This window comes from Odocoileus virginianus, chromosome 1 (assembly GCF_023699985.2).
Source record: "Odocoileus virginianus isolate 20LAN1187 ecotype Illinois chromosome 1, Ovbor_1.2, whole genome shotgun sequence".
NCBI classification, from domain to species: domain Eukaryota; kingdom Metazoa; phylum Chordata; class Mammalia; order Artiodactyla; family Cervidae; genus Odocoileus; species Odocoileus virginianus.
This window is the reverse complement of record NC_069674.1, coordinates 53908714-53933799: the sequence shown is the minus strand read 5'-3', so window position 1 is coordinate 53933799 and position 25086 is coordinate 53908714. Positions and strand designations below refer to the sequence as shown.

The 25086-nt window shown below is 39.4% G+C and overlaps 1 protein-coding gene across 1 annotated transcript in view; it reads right to left on the bottom strand.

Annotated features, from left to right (window-relative positions):
* Nucleotides 1-25086, bottom strand: part of NPSR1 (neuropeptide S receptor 1) — a 152316-nt gene that overhangs the window by 110118 nt on the left and 17112 nt on the right. Inside the window, exon 2 of the mRNA XM_070468387.1 lies at nt 12383-12515. Coding sequence (XP_070324488.1) covers nt 12383-12515 — 133 coding nt within the window. The remainder of the gene's footprint in view (nt 1-12382; nt 12516-25086) is intronic.

The window sequence follows — 25086 nt, the reverse complement described above, 5'->3', positions numbered from 1 at the left end:
CAGAGATCAAAGCCATGTCTCTCATATTTCCTGCATTGGGAGGCGAGTTCTTTACCACTAGCACCAGCCACCTGGGAAGTAGGAAGTCGTTAAGTAAGTTGTAAAAAGAAGTTGAGAAGTTGACAGCAATAAAAAGGCACTATATAATATAAAGAAGGAATGTTTTGAAACTGCTCAAAGGAAAAGCAACTTTCAAGAGACTTTAGAAACATTAAAAAGTAGAGTTTTACACTGCTAATCAAAATCAAATCAATCATTAGAAAACGTTTTCATAGTTCTTCCAGATACAGAAGAATAGGACCAAGATATATAATTGGTGAGAGAAAAGGACCATAGTTCCTAACATATGGATAGTGTTCCTGAACATAAGATCAGAACGAATGGAAGGTAATCAATATTTAGACACAAATAAAATGAACTTAGAAATCACTTTAATCTTCAGATCAAAAGAGCTTACTTGACAAAAAGCAGAACTGATACAACAGATCAATAAATAGATATAATAAGTAAAAGTATGAATACTCAAAAGAAAAAAAATCTGATAAGCTATAAGGTAAGAAATTCCAGACTGACTTTATACTTCTCTGTAACATGAAATGCCAGGAGTCAATAGAGCAACATCTTTGGTGATTTGAGTTGTGAATTCAACATTTCCTCACCTATATTTTTATTTTTGGGAGGCAAGAGAAAGTCTTTTTCACTAATGCCAGGTTCTTGAGAATCCCATCCTGAAGCGGGAAAAAAATAAGCACTCAAAGTACTCCAGAAAATTGGGAGCTCTATCAAAATAAAGGAACCAAGAATGGGGATGCCAACTATTGATAATCTTTGAAATATTCAAATATAGAAATACTTGTTGATAATTGTTGAAAGCATAGTCACAAAGCAGAGGCATTTATAATAAATATATTTTTTAAATGAGGTTTTATTAAAATGCTTAGTCCAGTGTGTGAAAAATGAATGCAATAAAAATTAAATAGATGCATTTAATATTAGTATCACATAAATAAAATTTAAGCAAATTAATAAATGAAAGTAGAAGATTGTGTTTGTGCATGTAACATTAAGCACTCAAACCTGTTTTAAAGATATATTAAGAGACTTTAAGAACCAAGTAACAGAATGCTAAAATTTATAAAATAAATATTGATTAAAAGATACTGGGAGAAAATGAGAGAAAGTATGAACATTTTTAACAGCGCTTTTAGTCACTCATGACATAGTGAATAGGCAAGAAGTACATATATGGAGATAGAGAAAATTTGAAGATGATAACCAGAGAAAATTCAGAAAGATAAGTACAAAAAATATGTTGAAAAACTAAATATACATATGGACTGTGACCAGACTATATAAAAATGGAACTTTGGCCCACAACTTGCAGTGATCAACTCAGAAAGCCAACCTACTATCAATAGCAGCCTGTTTGGAAAACCAAACAATAACTGCTGTTGTGATCTGCCCCAAACAGCCGGCTCGTGATTAAAAACTGACAGCTTTCCTAATTAATAACCACCTCTGCTTACAACTTAGAACCAATTGAACAAAGCCAAATATGCAATGTTAACCAATCACATTGATGCCATGCTTCTAGCTAGCCTGCCTACCACTTCCTGTGCCAACAACCTCCAATCAAGGCATACCTGAAGTTTTTTTTCCATTACAAAGCATTCCACTCTTTTGCTTATCTTTGAGTGTCTGCCAACACAAATGACGATGATTGACTCCCTTGTTATTTAAGCTCTCCATAAACAATCATTGCTTTTTCTCATTTAGGTGGTTTTTTTAAAATTTCCACAACTTTAATTATTATTAAATGAAATGAAATGAAAAATTTAAGTCTGAGAAATGAAATATTTCCTGCCATATCAATAAACAAGGATGTCACAATCATCAGCAATTCCAGCCCTTCGGTGTGAACTGTTGAGTCCTAAAGGCATTCAGGAAGGAGAAGAATACCTGCTATCTGTGTGCATCTCAGTCGCTAAGTCATGTCCAACTCTTTGTGAACCCATGGACTGTAGCCTGCCAGGCTTCTCTGTCCATGGGATTTTCCATACAAGAATACTGGAATGGGTTGCCATTTCTTTCTCCAACCTGCTATCTAATAGCCAGCAGATTGCAGCCAATCCCTATGGTGAGCCCCAAGGGAGCTCAGAATGTGAAAAACACAGGATACTGGCCCCAGGATAACTGAGATGCATATGAAAGGAATGATTTCAGCAAGCTCAGACTCTGGCATCTTCCCCTATGTAGAAAAGATGGTATCGATAACCCTATATGCAAAACAGAAAAAGAGACTCAGATGTATAGAACAGACTTTTGGACTCTGTGGGAGAAGGCGAGGGTGGGATGTTTCAAGAGAACAGCATCGAAACATGTATATTATCTAGGGTGAAACAGATCACCAGCCCAGGTTGGGTGCATGAGACAAGTGCTCAGGGCTGGTGCACCGGGAAGACCCAGAGGGATCGGGTGGAGAGGGAGGTGGGAGGGGGGACCAGGATGGGGAATACATGTAAATCCATGGCTAATTCATTTCAATGTATGACAAAAACCACTGCAATGTTGTAAAGTAATTAGCCTCCAACTAATAAAAATAAATGAAAAAAAAAAAAGCTAAATTACTTAACCTAGGATATCTGATTTTCTTTAATTAACAATAATCTTTTGATGTTAAGACTACCTGCTCTTTGTTGTAAAACTTCTATATAACCTGGCTCTCCCCTTCGCCTCCTCAGAGCAGTTCTCTCAGGATTACTTCAGATGCTGTCTCTGGGCTTGAAGTCCTAAAAACTCCCACCAAATCAAACATGACTCTGAACTTTTAGGTTGTGACTACTTTTTTTAAGTTGACATGTCCTAATTTTTAATATGTATTAAATATTTTTCAAAAGAGCAAGAATTCTTCTAAAAATACTCTCTGATTGCAAGGCAATACAATTAATTGTGAATTACAAAATGCTATAGAAAAATAGTCATCTGAAAATTAAAGATAAAAATAATCAAAACCTATGAAATGGTTATTTCATAGTGAAAGAGGAAATAAAAAAGCACTAAATATTTGGAAAATAAAACAGTAAGAATTAATTCATGAAATGTATGAATTTAGGGAAAAATTATCCATAGTCTTAAGCATTTCCATTACAGAAGGGAAGGATTACAAATAATGTCATCAAGATGGCAACACAGATCATTCCTGACTACAGTCGCCCTCACAAGACCAACTAGCCACTGTCCATAGACAGGACATGATTATGAAAATGCCTGAACACAGAGGTGAGGTGAAATAGCCCCTTGAATCACAGAGATCAAGAAGGACCCTGTAATAAGGGTAATGGGAAGAACTACACTCTGACTGCATTGCCCCTCCCCCAGGCAATCACATCTGAGAGGGCCCTACTGGGCCTACAGTTTCTCCAGTGGGGAAGAAATATACCAAAGTGAGCATCCACTTCCCCCAGTGTCGCAGGATGCTTCCCAGGATGCCCACTATGATCTCACTCCTCACAAGGCTCACTGGGGAAATCTGTAGGGTTTGACTCCTGTGGATCAGAAACAGACAGAGAAGGAGGATGGAGCCACAGCAACTAGTGCTCAGGTCTTGGCAGACCACATTTCTCTTCACACATGCATGAGAGCAAAGATCACAGATGGTGACCCCATTTGGCTAGGGAGCTTAGTCATTATTTTTGCCTGATTTGGGTTGCAGGATATAAAATCAACATACAGAAGCCAATTCCTTTTCTATGCACTAACAATTATCTGAAAAAGATATAAAGGAAACAATGCCATTTCAATAGCATTCAAAACAATAAAATGGTTATGAGTAAATTTAATGAAGGAGGTGAAAGATCTGCACACAGAAAGCTGTAAGATATTGATTAAAGAAGCTCAATAAGACACAAAGAAATGGAAAGATAACCTCTTTCATGGATTGGAAGATCTAATATTATTAAAATGTCCATACTACCCCAAACAATCAATAGGTTTAATGGAATCTGTATCAATATTTCAAGGGTATTTTTTCATAGAAATAGAAGAAATTCCTAAAATTCACATCAAACCACAAAAGAGCTCAGCCAAAAATAAATAAATATTATAAAGAAGAATACATGGTATATATACACAATGAAATATTATTCAACCATGAAGAGGAGATCCTCCCATTTATGACAATGTATAGATGAATCTTGAAGGCGTTATGCTAAGTGAAAGGGCAGAGAAAGACAAACGCTGTATGTGGAAATTAAGAGAAAAAAACACATGAACTCATAGAAACAGAGGACAGATAGGTAGTTGTCAGAGGTGAGGACTGGGGGAAATGGGTAAAGATGGTCAAAGAGAACCAACTTCTACTTATAAGAAGAAGTAGTTCTGGGAATGTAATGTACAACATGGTGACTGTTGTTAACAATACTGTATTGTATATTTGAAAGTTGCTTAGAGAGTAGATTTTAAAATTTGTTGACTTTCCTCCCCCCAAAATTGTAACTATGTGAGGTGATGGTTGTTAGCTGAACTTATTGTTATATATACATATCACATATCATTACTTTGAATGTGTTAAGCTTAGACATAGTCTGTGCCAGTTTTATCTCAATAAAATTGAAAGCAATATAAAAAGTAAATGAATGAGCAGAATTCAAATAATGAACTGAGTATGAATGAAATGAACTGAGTATGCAACTCAGTGAGCGAAATCAGCTTTGTAAGTGGTAGTGAACTCTATGTATGACCTTGAACATCTCACTCTTCCTGGTCTCACCTCCCTTGCTAAACCTCTCAGCTTTCTCTGCTGTCAGATAATTAACAGGGAGCCTTTGAGAGTGGTACATTCCTTAGTTTATTAGTAAGTTTCTCTCCAGAAAGTGCTTTGAAGCAAAGCTAATTTCCACCAATGTGAGAAGATTTGGTCTTATCAGAAGAAAGTTATTTGAATACATGCCAGAAAACATGTTTTCTATCTTTCCTTGGTTGAACACTCAATGGGAGTTACTCTCATTAGCTCCCGTTCTTTATGGCATTTGAATAAAACAGACGTCAGTCCTGAAGATGATAAATGAATAATAAATTTTAATTGGCACTTTAGCTCATAAAATATAAACAGTCATTAAATTCATCCAGAAAATTGTTAAAATGGATGTGCTAAAAATTGCAGAATATGCCAAAATAGCAGCTTTAAGATCTTCTGATTTTCTTACATTCTCAAGGCTAAATCCTACAGTCAAAATTTCTAATGGAAGATATAGAGAATTTTTTTTTTTTTGGAAGGGATCAGAAATGTGGAGAAGAAGGAAGTGAATTGAAATATATGGGTGTAAAACTAAAACAATTCTTCCATTCAAATGTAAATGACGTGTTCTTTGTTTTCACAAATCCATGAGTGCTGCTATAGGGACTGTGGGGGAAAAGAAAGACAAGGGGATGTAGCTCCTTCTCTGATACACTGGATAGGAGGGAAAAAAATGTTCCTTTTTATTTTTGAAATGATTTTTTTTAAATGTATTTATTTTTGGCTGTGCTGGGTCTTCACTGCTGCTTGGGCTTTTCTTTAGTTGTGGAGAGTTGGGGCTGCTTCTCTAGTTGCGGTGGGCTTGTCATTGCTGTGGCTTCTCTTGCTTCCAAGCACGGGCTCTGTCTCGGTCATGTGGACTTCAGTGGTAGTGGAGGTCCATGGGCTCAGTAGTTGTGGCTCCTGGTCTTAGAGCACAGGCTCAATAGCTGTGAACTTAGTTGCTCCACAGCATGTGGGATCTTCTTGGACCAGGGATCAAACCTGTATCTTCTGCATTGGCAGGCAGATTTTTTACTACTGAGCCACCAGGGAAGCCCTGCTCCTTTTTACAGTAAGCAGATTAGATTTGAGTAGGTGTGGACTGAATGTTAACAGATGAACAGAGAGAATTCATGCCCTCAAGGAACTAATCATGCCCTAATGTTATTGCAAATAAATAAGGCTTCCATTTGCAGGGTCTTTGAAAAATAAGACTCTGTGTGGATCTGTGCTGGTGGCTTCTAGAAGGTTTGTCACATGACATTTTTCCTCATCTTTTAGCCTGGGTGACCTAAAATTGCCAGAGATCAAATTGCCAATAGCTGTTGGATCACAGAAAAAGCAAGAGAGTTCCAGAAAAACATCTACTTCTGCCTTATTGACTACGCCAAAGCTTTTGACTGTGTGGATCACAACAAACTGTGGAAAATTCTTAAAGATATGGGAATACCAGACCACCTGACCTGTCTCCTGAGAAATCTGTATGCAAGTCAAGAAGCAACAGTTAGAACCAGATGTGGAACGATGGATTGGTTCCAAATTGGGAAAGGAGTATGTCAAGGCTGTATATTGTCACCCTGCTTATTTAGCTTATATGTAGAGTACATCATGGGAATGCCAGGCTGGATGAAGCACAAGCTGGAATCAAGATTGCCAGGAGAAATATCAATAACCTCAGATATGCAGATGACACCACCCTTATGGCAGAAAGTGAAGAAGCAAAGAGCCTCTTGATGAAAGTGAAAGAGGAGAGTGAAAAAGCTGGCTTAAAACTCAACATTCAGAAAACTAAGATCATGGTATCCGGCCCCATCATTTCAAAGCAAATAGATGAGGAAACAATGGAAACAGTGACAGACTTTAATTTGGGGGGCTCCAAAATTGCAGATGGTGACTGCAGCCATGAAATTAAAAGATGCTTGCTCCTTGGAAGAAAAGTTATGACCAAACTAGACAGCATATTGAAAGCAGAGACATTACTTTGCCAACAAAGGTCTGTCTAGTCAAAGCTATGTTTTTTCCTGTAGTCATGTATGGATGTGAGAGTTGGAGTGCCGAAGAATTGATTCTTTTGAACTGTGGTGTTGGAGAAGACTCTTGAGAATTCCTTAGACTGCAAGGAGATCCAACCAGTCCAACCTAAAGAAAATCAGTCCTGAATATTCATTGGAAGGACTGATGTTGAAGCTGAAACTCCAATACTTTGGCCATCTGATGTGAAGAACTGACTCATTAGAAAAGACCCTGATGCTGGGAGAGATTTTAAGCAGAGGAGAAGGGGATGACAGAGGATGAGATGGTTGCATGGCATCACTGATGCAATGGACATGAGTTTGAGCAAGTTCTGGGAGTTGGTGATGGACAGGGAAGCTGGGCATGCTACAGTACATGGGGTCACAAAGAGTCAGACACGACTGAGCAACTGAACTGAACTGAACTGAAGACTTCTGTTTTCAGGATCTTTGAAAAATAAGACTCAGTGTGGATCTGTGTTGGTGGCTTCTGGAAGGTTTGTCACATGCCATTTTTCATCACCTTTTAGCCTGGGTGACCTAAAAAGACATTGGCCAATTTGAAAGTCACAAAAGTGTCTTCCTTTGATGCACTAAGTGCATGTCTATAAATTTTCTTAAGTGAATAATAAAGAATGCTTGTCAGATTTAATTGTGAGAATATTCATTGCAGAATTGATGACAGCAGCCAAAAATGGAGGACAGGCTTCTCTTATAACTCCACTGGTAAAGAATCTGCCTACAAGATTCTTTACAGAGACCTGGGTTCGATTCCTGGATCAGGAAGATACCTTGGAGAAAGAAATGGCAACCCACTCCAGTATTCTTGCCTGGAGAATTTCATGGACAGAGGAACCTGGTGGGTTATACAGTCCATGGTTTGCAAAGTGTCAAACATGACTGAGTGACTAACACTTTCACTTCTTTCATGTAAATAGTCAACAATAGGAATTTATCTACTTAATGTACAGTCATTCAGTGGATCACTGCAGTGTTTGGACACCATGAAAAGTACTACTTGCCAAGATATGAGGTCTGAAGAAGAAAGCACAGCATCTGGTAGAAGTATCTTCAAAGCAGGGAAATGGGTGGTCAAACAGAGATTCACTGTCTAAACTTCTCTTTCTTGAAGGAAACTAAAGTACAGAAGACAAGCTATGCCTGAGACTGCTACTTACTTCTGTTCTCTCTTAGGAAGAGAAATGATTTTATTCTGGCCAATGGGTTAAAAACAAATGAACAAAAAACGAAAAACATTTACCAGCTTCTCTTTAGTTAGAGATGGCAAATAAAATGCAAGCAAAAAGCAGTGAGTGGGAATCCTAGGAATGCCAGCTAAGAGGACAGGTGGTGGGGTGAGCCCCGCTTGTCCTTCCCCCTCTCTGCCTTTCTGTTGGCTGGAATCTGGGAATGATGGCAGGAGTTCAAGCAGCCATCTCGAACCAACTGACCGTGAGCCATATACCATGAGCTGACCTTGAGGCTGAACTCAAGGTTCTTTAATAGAGTAGGAATATGGAGAAGCCTGAGTTTCCAGTGATAAGGAAATACAATATGAGCCCTGGACTGCCTACCTCCAGAATGCTTTACATAAGATGAAAATAAATCCTTGTAGACTTAAGCCACCTTTATCTGGATTTTATATTCAGCTGAATCTAATTCCAACTGATTCACTAACCAAGTAAATCAGAGACCAAGTGGAAATCAAAAGGTTCCTCAAAGAATCACTGTTAGTTAGGAGGCTTTTGTCAGGAGAGTCATAATGGACAATATTATTTAATGAAGAGTATTAATATTGCTTTCAGTTCAGTCATGTACAATTCTTTGTGACCCCATGGACTGCAGCATGCTAGGCTTCCCTGACCATCACCAACTCCCAGAGCCTATTCAAACTCATGTCCATTGAGTTGGTGATGCCATCCAACCTTCTCATCCTCTCTCATCCCCTTCTCCTCCTGTCTTCAGTCTTTCCCAGCATCAGGGGCTTTTCTAATGAGTCAGTTCTTCGCATCAGGTGGCCAAAGTATCAGAGCTTCAGCTTCAGCATCAATCCCCCCAGTGAATATTCATGATTGATTTCCTTTAGGATGGACTGGTTGGATCTCCTTGCTGTCCAAGGGACCTTCAAGAGTCTTCTCCAACACCACAGTTCAAAAAAATCAATTCTTCGGCATTCAGCTTTCTTTAAAATCCAACTCTCACATCCATACATGACTATGGGAAAAGTCATAGCTTTGACTAGACAGACCTTTGTTGGCAAAGTAATGTCTCTGCTTTATAATATGCTGTCTAGGTTGGTCATAACTTTTCTTCCAAGGAACAAGTGTCTTTTAATTTCATCGTGGCAGTCACAATCTGCAGTGATTTTGGAGTCCCCCAAAATAAAGTCTGTCACTGTTTCCATTGTTTCTCCATTTATTTGCCATGAAGTGATGGGTCTGGATGCCATGATCTTAGTTTTCTGAATGTTGAGTTTTAAGCCGACTTTTCTACTCTCCTCTTTCACTTTCCTCAAGAGGTTCTTTAGTTCTTCGTTTTCTGACATAAGGGTGGTGTCATTTGCATATCTGAGGTTATTGATATTTCTCCTGGCAATCTTGATTTCAGCTTGTGCTTCATCCAGCCCAGCATTTTTCATGATGTACTCTGCATGTAAGTTAAATGAGCAGGGTGACAAAATACAGCCTTGACGTACTCCTTTCCTGATTTTGGAACCAGTCTGTTTTTTCCATGTCCAGTTCTAACTGTTGCTTCTTGACCTGCATACAGATTTCTTAGGAGGCAGTTCAGGTGGTCTGGTATTCCCATCTCTTTAAGCATTTTGAATATTTAAGAATATTGCCTTACCCAATAATAATTGTTAGCATTTACTTTTCTCAATTAGAAGAGCCAGGTATAAAAATGTCTCTGAATTTTGTTTTCCAAATATGTCTGTCACTGATGATGTCGGTTGAATCTGATGATTTAAGAATATGTTCATGTGAAAAATTTGGTCATCCTATAAGCAACATTGGAGAGTCTAAGACAGCTGGTGGTAGCTGAAAGTTTTAAAAATATGTTCAACTTTAATATATTTTCTTTGTTATAATGCAGTCTCTCTCTGTTGCCAGAAACATTTGGCAAAGCCTTTTAAACCTAGAAAGTTAATTTTTTGTGGATAATTTCTGAAGAAAACAAAGGAAAAGAGAGCTGAGTGCCTTGTTAGGGTCAGTCTGGCTTTAAAAAAGAAAGACTAATTAGGGAAAATGAGATGCTTGTAAAAGAGAACAAGAGTTCTGCAGAGATAGCAAGTGAGAACCAGAAGTGACAAGTGAAAATATTAAGTCCAGGAAATTTGAAGAAATCTTGGGGAGGCCATTAACATAGAATAGGAGACTCAAATCAAATTTATATAAATCTCAAAGTGTAAGATCCTGCAGCTGATACTGGAGCAACGTTTTCATATGTGCTACTGAATACTCTGATATGTATTCTCAAATCCCTTACTACAGGATCAGAGATCATGGTGAAATGTGAGTGAAGAAAATTTTAACATCTTACATAAGAAGTTAGCCCATTCTCAGACACTAGGCAAAGTTGCTCTCTCCAAGAATTCTTCACTTGAAATGCTCCTGATCTGACTCCTTGAGTTTTTCCATAGGGAATTAACAAATAAAAAACAGACTATCTAGAACACTCATAAGAAATTAAGCCCAGGTTAACATGGCAGGCTATGGATTTCAGTAAAACACACAACTCTTCTTTTTGAAAATAGATGGTGAGATTTTAGTTGTTCATTTATTATTATTTTTGACAATGCTTTAAATTCTAAGCTGATATCCTTACCACCTCTAAATTCTTATACTCTAAAAGAATATATGGTTTCATAGAATGTTGGTTATAGCACTGAAACTGAAAAAAATATGGTGAAACTAAGTTATTATAACCTCATCTAAGAATTTTACATTTACTATCAACAGATGATTCTAATTACCCTTTACTCCTACCCTTTGCATGCATGCTAAGTCACTCCAGTCATGTCTGACTTTTTGCAGCCCTGTGGACTATAGGTTTTCTGGCTCCTCTGTCCTTGGGATCCTCCAGGCAAGAATAATGGAGTGGATTGCCATGCCCTTCTCCAGGGGATCTTCCTGACCCAGGGATTGAAAGTGCATCTCTTATGTCTCCTGTATCAGCAAGCAGGTTCTTTACCACTAGGGCTACCTGGGAAGCCCCCTCCTACACTCTACTCCTAGTGAAAAAATGGAGCTTCTCTTTACAGGAAAGATTGAAGGAATTTCTTTCATCACAAGTCCCACTTTTGTTACTCGGTGGGTTCCTCTTCCATCTTCATGTTTCTCAATAGCGCCCTTGTTCTTCATCCTGGACACTGTAGCCCAACCCAAGCAGATGGGCCTCCTACACTTTGTTAAAGAGGAAGAGGGGAATTTCAGGATATCAACAAGGTATGGCCAAGGTTTTATGTAAGATACAGTGACATATGTTTCACATATTGGAGTTTAAGACCAAATTCCCAGTAACTCTCACGGCCATTACTGCAACTGAGAGGACAGAAAAGGTTGAATGTACCTAACAGCCCTTCCTAGCAGTCATTTACCCTTGCTCTTGTTAGCACTTAACACTTATGAAACTTTTTTTTTTTGCATTTGCCCTCAGTAAGATTCAAATTAAAAGTATATGACAGCTATCTGGTTCCCATAGCTCAGGACTCCACAGCTGTCTTAGGCTGGACCATCCAGGAATCCCATCTGCCCACTCTCTTCTCTGGCCTGTGGAATAAAACTCTCTCAGTTATGTTTTCCTTTTGAACATGAGCCCTACCAATTTGGACTCTACTCATCTATGTGGGGGTCTTTCTTTCATAGATCATTTTTAAACTTGAGAATATTTCATCATTCTCCTTCTAGGTGTGCTGCATTCACTTTTCAACGGTACTGCCGCTGCTGCTGCTAAGTCGCTTCAGTCGTGTCCGACTCTGTGCGACCCCATAGACGGCAGCCCACCAGGCTCCGCCGTCCCTGGGATTCTCCAGGCAAGAACACTGGAGTGGGTTGCCATTGCCTTCTCCGTCAACAGTACTAGCCAGTCCCTAAATCCACCCTTAAGCATCGAAATCTAGGATATGATCCTTGTACTATGCCCAGCAGTGGTGTTACATGTCACTTACATTTCAAAAGCAATGCCCACAGACTTAAATCTGCAAAGTCCCTGAGACTTGACATTTATTACTGAGTAAAGATAATTCTGGTCCATTTTCTGGGGTATATTCTTTAAGTTCATCATATGGCATGCTGTGATAACATTACCTTAGTGAACCACAGAGGCAGCTGTGTATGAGGAAAGTAGAACCCTTTGGTGGCGCTGACAATGGTATACTCAGCTTTGTTGTTTAGAGAGTTATTTTTATAATGGAATCTTATAAATATTTAAATATGTTAAACTTGTTGGAAGAAAAATTCAAATCTGAGTTTTATTCCCAAATCTACAGCTGCGTTTTGGACTGGTAATACGCCAGTGCTCTTGGTAAGATACTTGATAGTGAGGAGCCACTGGAATTCTCTACTCAGCTTATTCCTCTCCTGCGGTCGCTTACCTGTGATGGCCAGCTGAGTCACAAAAAAGGTCATCCTTGACTTCCTCTTCCTCCTCCAGGTAGAGAACAGCACGATGGCATTTCCAACAATGGTGAAAACAAAGAGGACCCACAGAGTTATCAGCTGCTCAGTCTGTGAAAAACAAAGCAACCAAAATCCAGTGTAAGTGAGAACCCTAGTACTTTACAGAAAGCAAGGCTCAGGCTTTGTTGTTGAAATGACTTCCTCCTGGTCTCCTGTCCCCCACCTGTCAAATCTCTGCTCTCAAGAGAATAAAAACACAATGATCCTTATTTACACTGGTAGAAATGTAAATTGATGCAACCATCAAAAAGATCTATTTGGAAATATATGTCAGCAGACAAAAATATAGGCACAGTATTCTTTGGCTAAGCAATTTTAAGCCTATGTGAAAGAATTCTAGGTGTTAAAAAGAGCACTACAATCACAAAGATGTGTCTATTTATTGTAAGAAGAAATTTGAAATTGCTTAAAGATAACAGGATAGTTAAGTAAATAAAGCACTTCAATTCAGAGGACTATTATGTAGCTATTAACAACGACAGACTTGAAGATTATGTGGCAACATTAAAAATGCTTATAATGTAATGGTAAATGGAAAACATAATAAAATTATATATTGGGTATGATTACAACTCTGCAAAATTATACATGTAGGAAAAGAACTGAAGTGTACTAAAATGTTAAGAGTGGTTATTTTAGGGTAGTGTGATTATGGGTTTTCTTACTCTTTTTCCTTTGACCGAATTGTATAATACAGGAATATTAAAATTCCACTGAGAAAATGTATAATTAGTAAAAGTGAAAAAAAAGTAGGAATGCTACTCATTCAAAATGTCAAGTTCTTTATAAAAAGTTTCCCACTCTCCCTTTAATGGAATTTTTCAGCTATCTTAAGTCCAAAGCCCAGAAAAACAGAGGCAACAGGATGGGCTGGACACAGGGACTGGGGAGGGCTGCGCTGTAGGTGAGAACAGGGCCCAAGGGGACCCAGAGGCAAATCAGAGATCAGAAGCTGATAGACTTCAGCCCAAAATGTCTGGGCGGAATCCTGATAAGACTGTGCACGTCTAAGACCAGGATGCAAAGTGTTTTTCCTATTTGGAGAAGACAGTAAGAAGAGCCTGAAGAAGGGACTTCCCTGGCAGTAGAGTTGAGACTTTGCCTTCCTGTGTGTGGGGTGCAAGTTTGATCCCTGGTTAGTGGGGCTAAGATCTTATATGCCTTGAGGTCAAAAAACCAAAGCATGAAACATAAGTGATATTGTAATAAATTCCATAAAGATTTTTTAAATGATCTACATTTAAAAAATCTTACTAAAAAAAGAAGAGCCTGAAGAAATCCCTTATAATGATAAAATTGTATGTGATAAAATTGTATCCTGGCTAGGTGAGAGGACCCAGCTATTTGGTCAAACTCTAGCGTAAGGTGGTTGTTGTGAAGGTTAACATCTATAATCACTTGACTTTAAATAAAGCAGATTACCTACCTAATATGGGTGGACATGGATTTCATCCAATAAGTTGAAAGCTTTAAGAGAAAAAGCTGAGGTTTCCCCCGGAAGAAGGAAGATTCCCTGAAGAATTCATTATAGAACATAGGTATCAAGCCTGAGTTTCCAGCCTGTCACCTCCTTTAAGAATTTCAGACTTGGAGTCCCCACAATCATGTGAGCAAATTTCTTAAAGTAAGTCTCCTCCTTTCTTTCTTTCTCTCAATATAATATACTAAATATTTATCTGGGCTTTCCTGGTGGTTCAGTGGTAAAGAATCTGCCTGTTAATGCAGGAGATACTGATGTGTTCCCTGAGTCAGAAAGATCCCCTGGAGGAGGAAATGGCAATCCACTCCAGTATTCTTGCCTGGGAAATCCCATGGACAGAGGAGCCTGGCATGCTACTGTCCATGGGGTTGCAAAAGAATCGGACATGACTGAGCAACTAAACAACATATCTATCTATCTATCTATCTATCTATCTATCTATCTAATCCCTCTATCTTTCTATTGGTTCTGGTTTCTGAGGAGAACTCTGACTGAAACACTCCCTGAAAATCTGAGGCATCACAGCAGCACTTTCTCTTATACTATATTAATTTTAAATTACACAGTAACAGACAAACCAATTCTTTAAAAACTATAATGAACCAGATAAAGCTCAGATCCCATTTGCCCACCACTTTTAATCTTGATCAAGTCCCTTCTCTCAGAAAGTAAATATCCTTTCAATTGCATTGTATATCCTTCTTATCCTTTGAAAAACATGTCATAAGCATTCACACACACACATCCATGGTAATTAAATATCAAGCTGATATTAAAGTTCTCCATCTCACATGTACAGATGAATTCTGAGGCCGCAGAAAGGTAGAAGTTAGGGAATGTTCCTTGTGGTGGTGGTGTTGGGGGCAGGGTGGGTCACAAGTGGAGTGAGAGGACCAGAGGGTGGGCAATCTCTGCTGCTTTGAAGGGCACCAGTGACAATACCTCACCTCCAGCATGCTTACATCATCTCTCATTGGGAAGACAGTGTCTTTGCTGAGCACCAGGCTTCCTGATTTTCTCTGGTCCTTTTCTGACCAGAAGGGATACCTTTTTCTGGATGACTCATTTCTCTAGCAGCCTAAAAATGGGTGGTACTGAGAAAGCATTAGGAATGGAAACAAATTGTTATGAAAAGGGTTGTTCAGAGACTTTGTAAGAGAATTCTCTCCTTTGAGATCCATGGACAACTGTGCTGTCAGGAGCAGATACAGCGGGGGAGGCCTTGATGGGCCAGTCTGACCTTCCCTATTCAGCAGCTCATGTGTGGATAGTGAACAGAAATAAGTGGTATGAACTTGGAGGACCTGCTTTTTAAAACTGTAGAACAAGCTGGGGGCCAATCCAAGAAAATAGGTGGCTTGGAAGTCAGCAGATCTTTTGTGGACATTATGATGTTGGCAGATGACACGGGAGATGCATCAAGCATTTATGTCCCCAATATGGTCCTAATGTCATTTGCTCTCTTGCTCTCTGGGAAGATGATGGCATCCTGGTAGTGCACATGGTTCAGGAAAGATCAAGGAGCCCTTAGAGCAGGTGGTGTGGCAGGCGGGGCCTGCAAAGTCCTTCCCAGGCCTGCTGAGAACACAAATGAGAGCTTTTCTAAGAATTTCTCCATTTCTCTTAGGAGATCTTTTTCACCTGGAGAAGTGTTTCGATGCCTTAAAAAATTCCTTGCTTTGAATTATAAAACACTATTCCATTTCCAGAAAATTTTCTCTATTTGGGTGGAGGTGGAGGGTAGTTTATTTCCATACTTGTCCAGTACTAGTCAGTCTCTGTTGAACTCTTTCAGCCTCAGATGAAGAAGAAAAGGAATGTTAGAATGCTTCTGATTTTTTTTTTTTTTCATCAGATCAGAAATCCAGGTTTGCACAGTGAATGGGCAGAGAGTAGCATCTGGAAGGAGACAGAGAAGGAGGCCTGGCACTCTGAGGGGACAAGCGAGTGCAGTGAGTACAGGCTGTTTTCTTCACCGAGTCCCCCGTCTTCGCCAGCACCACTCCTGGCCCTGCCCAGCTCCAGCCTCCCTTTAACTAGGAGGAGGCAGTTGGCCGTCATTCTCCTCCCTGGAGTCTGAGGCCATCAGTGAACTCCCCACAGAAATCCAGCCCAGCCTCAGCCTCTGGACTGCGCCTTCCTGGGTGGGATTCCCTGGGGGCCTGGCCTCCCTCCCTGATTCAACAGGACGACTCTTTCTTCACGGAGAGAGAGTGAACAGCCTGCCGCTTGTGCTCCGGCGCCTCCACACCTTGCAGAGACAACCTCCAACTTTACAGCAAGTCGGCATCAACTTTCCCCATTTTCTACTTCTGACACAGAATTTTTTCCAACTAAAATTACACTCTGAAGGACTTTGGGATGAGAATTAGAAAGAGAATTAAGTGAACCCAGGGTAATTTTGAACTAGAAGTCAAGGTTTTTTTCCCCCCAGAATCCCTCTTTCTTCACAGTCCCTTTTCCTACTAAGTGCCTATGGGAAGTACAGTTAGGCCACATCTACAGGAAAGTAATACTGAAGTGGGCAAATGATTTGCTTTTCACCAAGCATACTGGGGATTATGCTGCTGACACCAAGATTCAGGTTTCCAGAAATCACATTTCTCTAGTAGAGGAGCCACCGGACTCCCAGTGGACATGGGAGGGCTGCTTTTTCCATCTTTGTACTTCAGGATCCTGACCCAGGCAGCCAATCTCTCCAAAGTAGGCTTGGGGCTCAGAATTGCCCTGCTGGGAGCAGAGAGTGATAAATAACTGCAAATCAAATTACCCCATTTTGACGTATCAGCGAATCAGAGGTCAGGTCTCAGGAAGGCTTGGAGCAGTGAGTGCTGGCTCTGCAGCTGAGCCTCTTCTGAAGAACCTGCAGTAACCATGCTTTGGGCTGGCTGGCCCAGGGTGCTCTGTGAACAGGCCCAGGTCTATAATGCTCTCTTTGGGGTTAGATAACATCTGTGGGGTGGGTTGAGCAAATTCTGTGAAATCAAGTCTACTCCTTCTGCTTTGCAGTTTTCTATTGAAAGACAGTCTCACCTTAATTCATTGGCTTCAGGAAATTTCTAGATGGAAGAAGCTCCCTATTGTAACTTTCTTAGAGCTGTGTGTATTTATTTATTCATTCATTCAATATCAATGAATTGTGTACAGTACAAAGTGTTGACACTACAAAGCAGGCTAAAACACGTAGACTGTATAGATGATACTGCTAAAATTAAATCCCGTGTGTGTCATCAGTTGTCCAAAGGTCATTAAGTATAAAAACAATTACATAGTTGTAAGATCATTTTATTCATAGCATTCTTAACCTATACATGCACATACATCTAAACATACACACGCATCCCAAGGTAATATGAAGATTTGGAGAACTACAAGAATGGGAATTGGGGAAACAAGTTTAGAGTCATTTGAGCGTCACAGTCCAGTGAGCCGTTTAGTAGAAAAGTGAGTAGGTTTTCAAACCTGCCTGATTTGGGATGAGATTCTTTACTGCTTGCTGGATGTGTGACACATCAGTAAGTGATAACCTCTCTGAGACTGTTTTCTCATTTATAAAAGGATGACGGAAATGAAATCTGTCTCAGGGTACTTGTGATGGATAGAGATGATGATGAAAATAAAGATTTCTAGCTCAGTGTCTGATGCATAGTACACACAGCATAAAAATTGGTTGATCTCCTTTTTAGGTTCAGGGACTATATTTAGGTTTGAGCAGTGGCTTATAAATAATTCACTACTTTTTAAGAATGATGCTTGAATTTACCCTCTTCATCCCATTTTCCGTAGGGTCTGCTGAAGTTTCACCCGAGCCTAATTTTCACTCCTTCCTCCACACAGTAGTTTGTGAACTATTTCAGAATATAGTTGGAGATGAAATGCCCCCTAGTGCTCATGTGAGGCAAAAATTCAAGCCAATTGCTTAATACAGAACAGAGGTAGTAAGTGAATTTGGAATTTTTCAATGAATGTAGCGTGTTTTCAACTTAGTTACATAGTTGTGGGCTTATGACTAATTGGCTTTTAACCTAAAGTTAGTGACACCATGCAGTGATGCCAGCTCCCTGCAGATCAGAAAATTACAGTGCTGGTTTAAGAGGGATGAATTGCAGCATTCTCTTGATGATGCTGGTGCTGGCACAGGGCTGATACTTGAGATTTGACCCCATGGGATATGCTTTCAGAGTCAAAAGGATTTCCATGATATCGGGCATTAAGTCTGGGTCACCATTCTAGGCTGGCATTTTATCTTCCCCATAGAAAGAACCTAATAAGTATTTGATGGACAGCTATATGGTTGATGACAAGGCCAAAGGTACTTATAAATATCACAAGAATGAACATTATCCCAGGAAATACAGTACATTTAGCTAGATGGCTCTAGTTGAAACTAAATACGTCAGACTTGTCTGAAGAGGAAGACATGATTTATCCAAACCCAAAGAATGATAATCCTCTTTCCAATGAAGCCCTGGGAACTGAAAGCAAGCAAAACATCCCTAAGGTATCTGTAACAATCATGGGGTGAATGGGAACTAACATTATCTGAGTGAATCAAATTATTAGTCTAGCACCTGACGGACTTGGTTTGTAATGTATGGTAGGTACTCAGTAAATGTTTGCTGGTGATTGTCCTGTGCAAGTGTCACAGCCTGACTGATGAGATGACTCTGTCCTCAATCTTATAGGTAAGGAAGTAAGGGCTCAGAGAAGTTGCTATCTAGAGTACCTAGCTCCTAAGCAATGCAGCTGGAACTTGAACATGGCTTTGCTTGACAGAAAAGTCCATACCATGTTTACTGGTAGTGATTTTCTGCTTGAATTTTGGGCCAGAGATGGCAAAATTGGCTCATTTATTTTCAATTTTCAGGTGGGAAGCAGATCTTCATTTTCCTTCTGACCCAAACTGGTCTGAAGCCGGGTTTCTGAAGCTGAATCAGCTTCTCAACTGCCTCCCCGAGGACTGAGAGTAAGGTCAGTGCTCAATATGTGTTTGTATGGATGAACCCTGGAGTGACATGTGACTTCCACACAACGGAAGCTGTAAATATCACACAAGATGCAGCTGCATCGTCTGCCCCAGGGAGTACAGGGCTTTCTGTACCCTTTACATTTTCACGGTTCATTTTATGGTTCTTGTTATTTTTATGAAGTTGAAGATGAATATCTCAAACACAGGAAGTAGCAAATACATCATACTTCCCACGAGAGGAAATGAAGTCTCAGAAAGGTTATGATTCAGACTCAGTTCTCAATCAGCAAACCAATAAACTCTACAGTCCTGTCACCGAGACCTCTATGCCCCCTGTCATTCATAGCACCCAAGTTCTGAAGCCTACTTCAAGTCTTAGTAATTTTGCTTAGGTGGGTTGGAAATACCAAAAGCAGAGCTCTGAAAACATCCTGTTCCACTGAGGCTGAATCACTGTGTAACACAGGGAGCACACAATTTAAAGTGAAATAGGCAGGAACCTAGCTACAAGAGTTTTTAATTAGTTGCTATTACAAAAAATTAGAAAATTACAAAAAGCTACATGTATGTGTGGATGTTAATTTCAGTCTTATGTTTTTGTTTTTTTTTTCAGTCTTATGTTTTTATAAGCCTTTCCATATCATTTTAACAGGTGTCAAGAACAGAAATGTATGTTGCATCCTCTTCCTAATGCCTGGTGGGACCTGCTGGCAGGGGGCCTCCTGCATGAAGAACAGAGGATGTAAATGGGTTGGGAGGTATTGTCACAGCCCAAGTCTGTTGAGGTTGACAGTAGGGCTGTCAACCAAAATGGTCCCAAAGAGTTGGGCGCTAAGAATTGTCCTGTGATCTCTCATGTGGTATACAAAGGGGCAAGACATTTAGCCTGAGAGGAAAGCCTTGATATAGCCATGGGTTGGTGTACAAATGATACTCAGGCCGGAATTGGGAAACTGTCCTTGAAATCGTGTTGCTGTGATTATGGTTATATTGGTTCTCATTCTGCATAATCAAGCTCTGTTAGTTCAGTTCAGTTCAGTTCAGTCACTCAGTCGTGTCTGACTCTTTGCGACCCCATGAATCATAGCACACCAGGCATCCCTGTCCATCACCAACTCCTGGAGTCCACCCAAACCCATGTCCATTGAGTCGATGATGCCATTCAACCATCTCATCCTCTGTTGTCCCCTTCTCCTCCTGCCCTCAATCTTTACCAGCATCAGGGTCTTTTCCAATGAGTCAGCTCTTCGTATGAGGTGGTCAAAGTATTGGAGTTTCAGCTTCAACATCAGTCCTTCCAGTGAACATCCAGGACTGATCTCCTTTAGGATGGACTGGTTGGATCTACTTGTAGTCCAAGGGACTCTTAAGAGTCTTCTCCAAAAAAAAAAAAAAAAAAAAGAGTCTTCTCCAACACCACAGTTCAAAAGCATCAATTCTTCACCGCTCAGCTTTCTTTATAGTCCAACTCTCACATCTGTACATGACCACTGGAAAAACCATAGCCTTGACTAGACAGACCTTTGTTGGCAAAGTAATGTCTCTGCTTTTTAATATGCTATCTAGGTTGGCCATAACTTTCCTTCCAAGGAGTAAGCATCTTTTAATTTCATGGCTGCAATTTCCATCTGCAATGATTTTGGAGCCCAGAAAAATAAACTCAGCTACTGTTGCCACTGTTTCCCCATCTATCTGCCATGAAGTGATGGGACCGGATGTCATGATCTTAGTTTTCTGAATGTTGAGCTTTAAGCCAACTTTTTCCGTCTCCTCTTTCACTTTCATCAAGAGGCTCTTTAGTTCCTTCCCTTTCTGCCATAAGGGTGGTGTCATCTGCATATCTGAGGCTCAACAAACATTTATTGACAATCTAGCAGCAAAGTTCAACATACTTTGGGATCTTTACCACAGGCCCACAGAAGTTTCATAGTACCATAGAGGGAAGGCTAGGACAAGGAGCTCCTACTCTGATGGTAGAGGCATATATGTAAACAGAAATGTTCAATGTGAGTTACTGTGATGGAGGTGCTGTAGAATCCCCAATAAGGGACATCTTGGAAGAAACTGAGGGGGGCCTGGGGTGGTTGGTCAAAAGGTATATCCTGGAGAAATTAAGGTATGAGTTGAGTCTGAAAAATGAGTAGATGTAACCAAGCAAACAAGTAGGTTGCCTGGGAGCAGTATGAGGAAAGGCAGACTGAGAAATTTTAGGTTAGTGAAGACAGACAGGGCTCATCTACAAACATTAGGTATGGTCATAGAGCAGAGAAAGGCTTATAAGAAGATAGTGGACTTGTGTCCTAAAAAATATTTCAAAAGTGGAGAAAGGTCCACTCTGGATCTTTGTCCTGAGTTGAAAGAACTTGCTACCAAAAGAAAAGATTCCTCTCTATCTGGACTCTTTTCTACTTATCTTCATTGCCCTATCTCTTAATACCACTATCATGGGTGAGAGAATTCAACTTTAGCTTCTTCAAACTGGGCTGAACAGAAAAGCAATTCTCTGCCTAACATTTATTTCTTAGTTTAGCTTCTAGGACATATTGTATAAGCTCTTTCTACTCTGACCAGAAGCGGTTAGATATTGGTCTGGAGTATTTGATCATTATTGCCATGGGTCATATTTTGTGTTTATTAGCAATGTTAGCTGCTCACTGCCTAATTGTTCTCATTCCTATCAGGCTTTGGTGCAGATCAGGACTGCCTTTGCATGACTGAGTGATGTAGTTTCCTGGTTACGAGTGAATTCTTGGATTTCACCAGAAGCAGAAATGCCCATGCCCCACATTCATTTCAGTGTGAGTCCCTTCTTGTGAGTCATTCTTGGATCACAAAAGAACCTCCACATTAATCAAAAATAGGGTGCATTGAAGCTTTGAGGCATTTAAATTCTGGTATTCCATCTGAATTCTCATAGTATATCAGACCGCACATGTTAGAAATCATCTTAAAATCTACTGGGCTCCAAGTCCAGGTAGAAATTAATATTTATTGAACAAATGAATGAAGTGTCTGCTATATACCAAGAACTGAGATTAACATTTAAATTGCTATTTGAGCTCCAGACCCTTGAAATATAGAAAACTAACATTTGGGTAAATTAGGTCCAAATCTCTGCAGTGTAGTAGAAACGAAAGGATTACTGTGTGATAAAAATACCAAGAAAATATTCTTCTGCTTGATCCACAGATTAAAGAATAAGCCTGTGGGAATTTGTTTTCTGTCTTGGAGGTGCTACTAAGTAGGGAAAATTGTCTGGGGAACCTTCCCCCTGAGGATTTATCTCAGCTCAGACCTTCAATCTGTGATACATTTAATCTGTCATTTCCATAGTTTCCAGTCCATCCAGGAGGCTCAGATTCGAGTAGCCAGAAGAAATCTGGGGAAGCGAGCAAGTGAAAGAGCACCAGCAGATGTGAGGGTAATGCATGGAGCTAAACATCCTGGTAAATGAGAACAGGTTGGGGAAAGAGGCCTTCTCAGGGCTCTGAATGATGATTCCAGGGAGATTGTCCTATATTACTATTATTTTCTGTGCATCTAAGTTGGGTGTTTCATCAACAGAGTTTAAAAAGCTAATGAGTTAATGTACACCAAGTGACAGCTGGTCATCCAACTTGGTTTCCGTTGCCCTTGCATTCCCTTGCCTGTCTCCTATGTTCTATCTGGTTCCCTACATGCAAGCCTCCCCAGCCCAGGGCTGAACACTAGTCCCTCCACCTCTCATCAGTCACTTTATAGGCTCCCTGGGAGCCTATCCAAGGTTGACAGATGCAGGCACGTGCCTGACTCCAAGTATAGCTCCCACTGCACCTGAGCCTCTTGGATTTTGACGGAGTTGGCCACATCAGCTTGGGCTTATGCTCAGAAGCCCTAGTTCCCAGCAGTGGCCAGTGCCCTGGGTGGGCTTGGTCCTCTAACCCTGATGCCTGCTTCTGTCTAATCCATCTTCCTGCAGTTCTCAACATGGAAACCAAGTGCATTTTATGGGTCAGTCCTTCCCAATGATAGTAGAAAAACAACACAATTGGAAAACGGAGTTTTAAAGAAATAGATAATTAACAGGTTGCACGCTTAATCCAGAAATCACCATTAAGATATCTATTGGGGTCAGAGTGGGGAAAATATTCTAAGAGGAGTGATATGAGAGAGGGGAGAAAGAAATGAAATAGGAGAATCACTACATTTCCCCCCACTAAATTCCTGAATTCTGCTTTAGCTTTGGAAGTGTATAACCTTCATTATAAAAAGCGTGAATTGCACTTGCCTCCACACAGTTCATTACTAGGGAGACACTGGCAGGTCCTCAGACCCTTCATTGTGTGATCCTTGGGGGTCAATTCATTATCTGTTACCTCCCCTCCCCCCATTTTGGCCAACTTCTCTACCACAAAGATATCTGCTTTCAGATGCCTTTTTCAGCTTCCCTTGTCACTTGTCTGCAGAGGAAACTGATCCTTTCACTTCCTTTTATGGAAATACAATGTGCAAAATATATTTGAGACATTTCATGGTGTATTATACATGATTATTTTGTTTTTTCTGATAATAAAAGTAATATGCACTAACTGTCAAAAATTTAGTAAAATATTTTAAAAGTACAAAGACAAATGCCCATCTTCCAGAGAGAATTTCTCACTCACTTTCCCACTTTTGGTATATTCCTTTTGTATTTTCTGGTTATATATCTGTATATCTGGATATATGTAGATATTTAAATATCTGTACAACTGGGACTATTTTATATATGCAGTTTATTGTGCTTAAAAATCTTTAGCATGGAATGAGGAACAATGATTATTATAGGTGCATAATATTCCTCAGTATTCCATCTTATGGTTGCATCACAATTTTAATTTTCTATTGTCAGATGTGTACTACATGAAATAGTCTAACACATAAGACCATGTCAAAACTTTTCTTGAATATTTCTTTACTATTCTTAAGGTTTAATCCTGCATGCAAAGCTACCAAGTCAATATGTAAATATATTGTTTAGGCTTGCTGTGTATTACCAAATACACAGAAAATTGTGTGCATTTACTTCGTTGTCTGTATTTACTCTCCCACCAGTCTACAAGACTGTCATATGCTTTTGTAACATTTGTCTTTAATTTTTACCAGTTTGATATATTTCATATTATGTTTCATGGTTAAATTTGTATTATTCAGGCCACTAGCAAATAAAACTTTTTATGCATTCTTTTAACTTTACATTAAATCTAAAATGCTTTTTATTTCCTTTGCCTATTTTTTTCTATTAGAAATACCATTTTTTTAGAGCTTTTTATATATTAAGACCTTTAATCATGTTATATTTGTAGTATAATTATTACATAATATATAATATGTAATATTATAAATATGTATATGTATATAAATATTATATATTTATTTTATTGAAAATACTTTCCTTAGTTGTTTCTGTTCAAATGTTTTGTTAGGCTTAGAAAGTTCTTGCTCATCTGAAATCAGTCTAATAAGTATGCTTTTTTTCTATTTTGTAAAAACTTAGTTACAAAATCCAACTGAAATTGATCTTACAACTTTACATGAGGTAAGACTCACCACCCATTCACCAATGCTCTAACTGCCAAAATATTCTTTCCTTCTTACTATTTTTCATAGTTTCTTTGTAGTATTAAGTTCATATATGTACTGTTTTATTTTTAAAGCAAACTGTTATTATGAACCTGTCCATTACTGTGCTAATTCTAAAATGTTTTGCTTAATGCAGGTTTATATTTTTTAGTAACTGATGGAGAAAAATCCCTCTTCCTCATTAACATTTATGTTCAAATCTCTTAGCTTTATTTACCTTTTTAAAATTGAGCTTTTAAGTTATTTTGTCAAATTAAAACAATCACATTAAAGATTTGATTAAAGTTTTTTAACACTATAAAGAAATTGGGGAGAACTGACATCTTCACAAAATTTAGTTTTCCTGTCCTGGAGCACCAGATGCCTTTTCATTTATTCAAATTTTGTTTTTTACATTTCACTAATGGTTAGCATGGGCTTTCCCAGAGGAGCAGTGGTCAAGAATCCACCTGCTAATGCAGGAGACACAAGAGACAAGAGTTTGATCCCACTCGTGCCTGGAAAATCCCATGGACAGAGGAGCCTGGTTGGCTACAAGCCATGGGGTCTCAAAGAGTCAGACACGACTA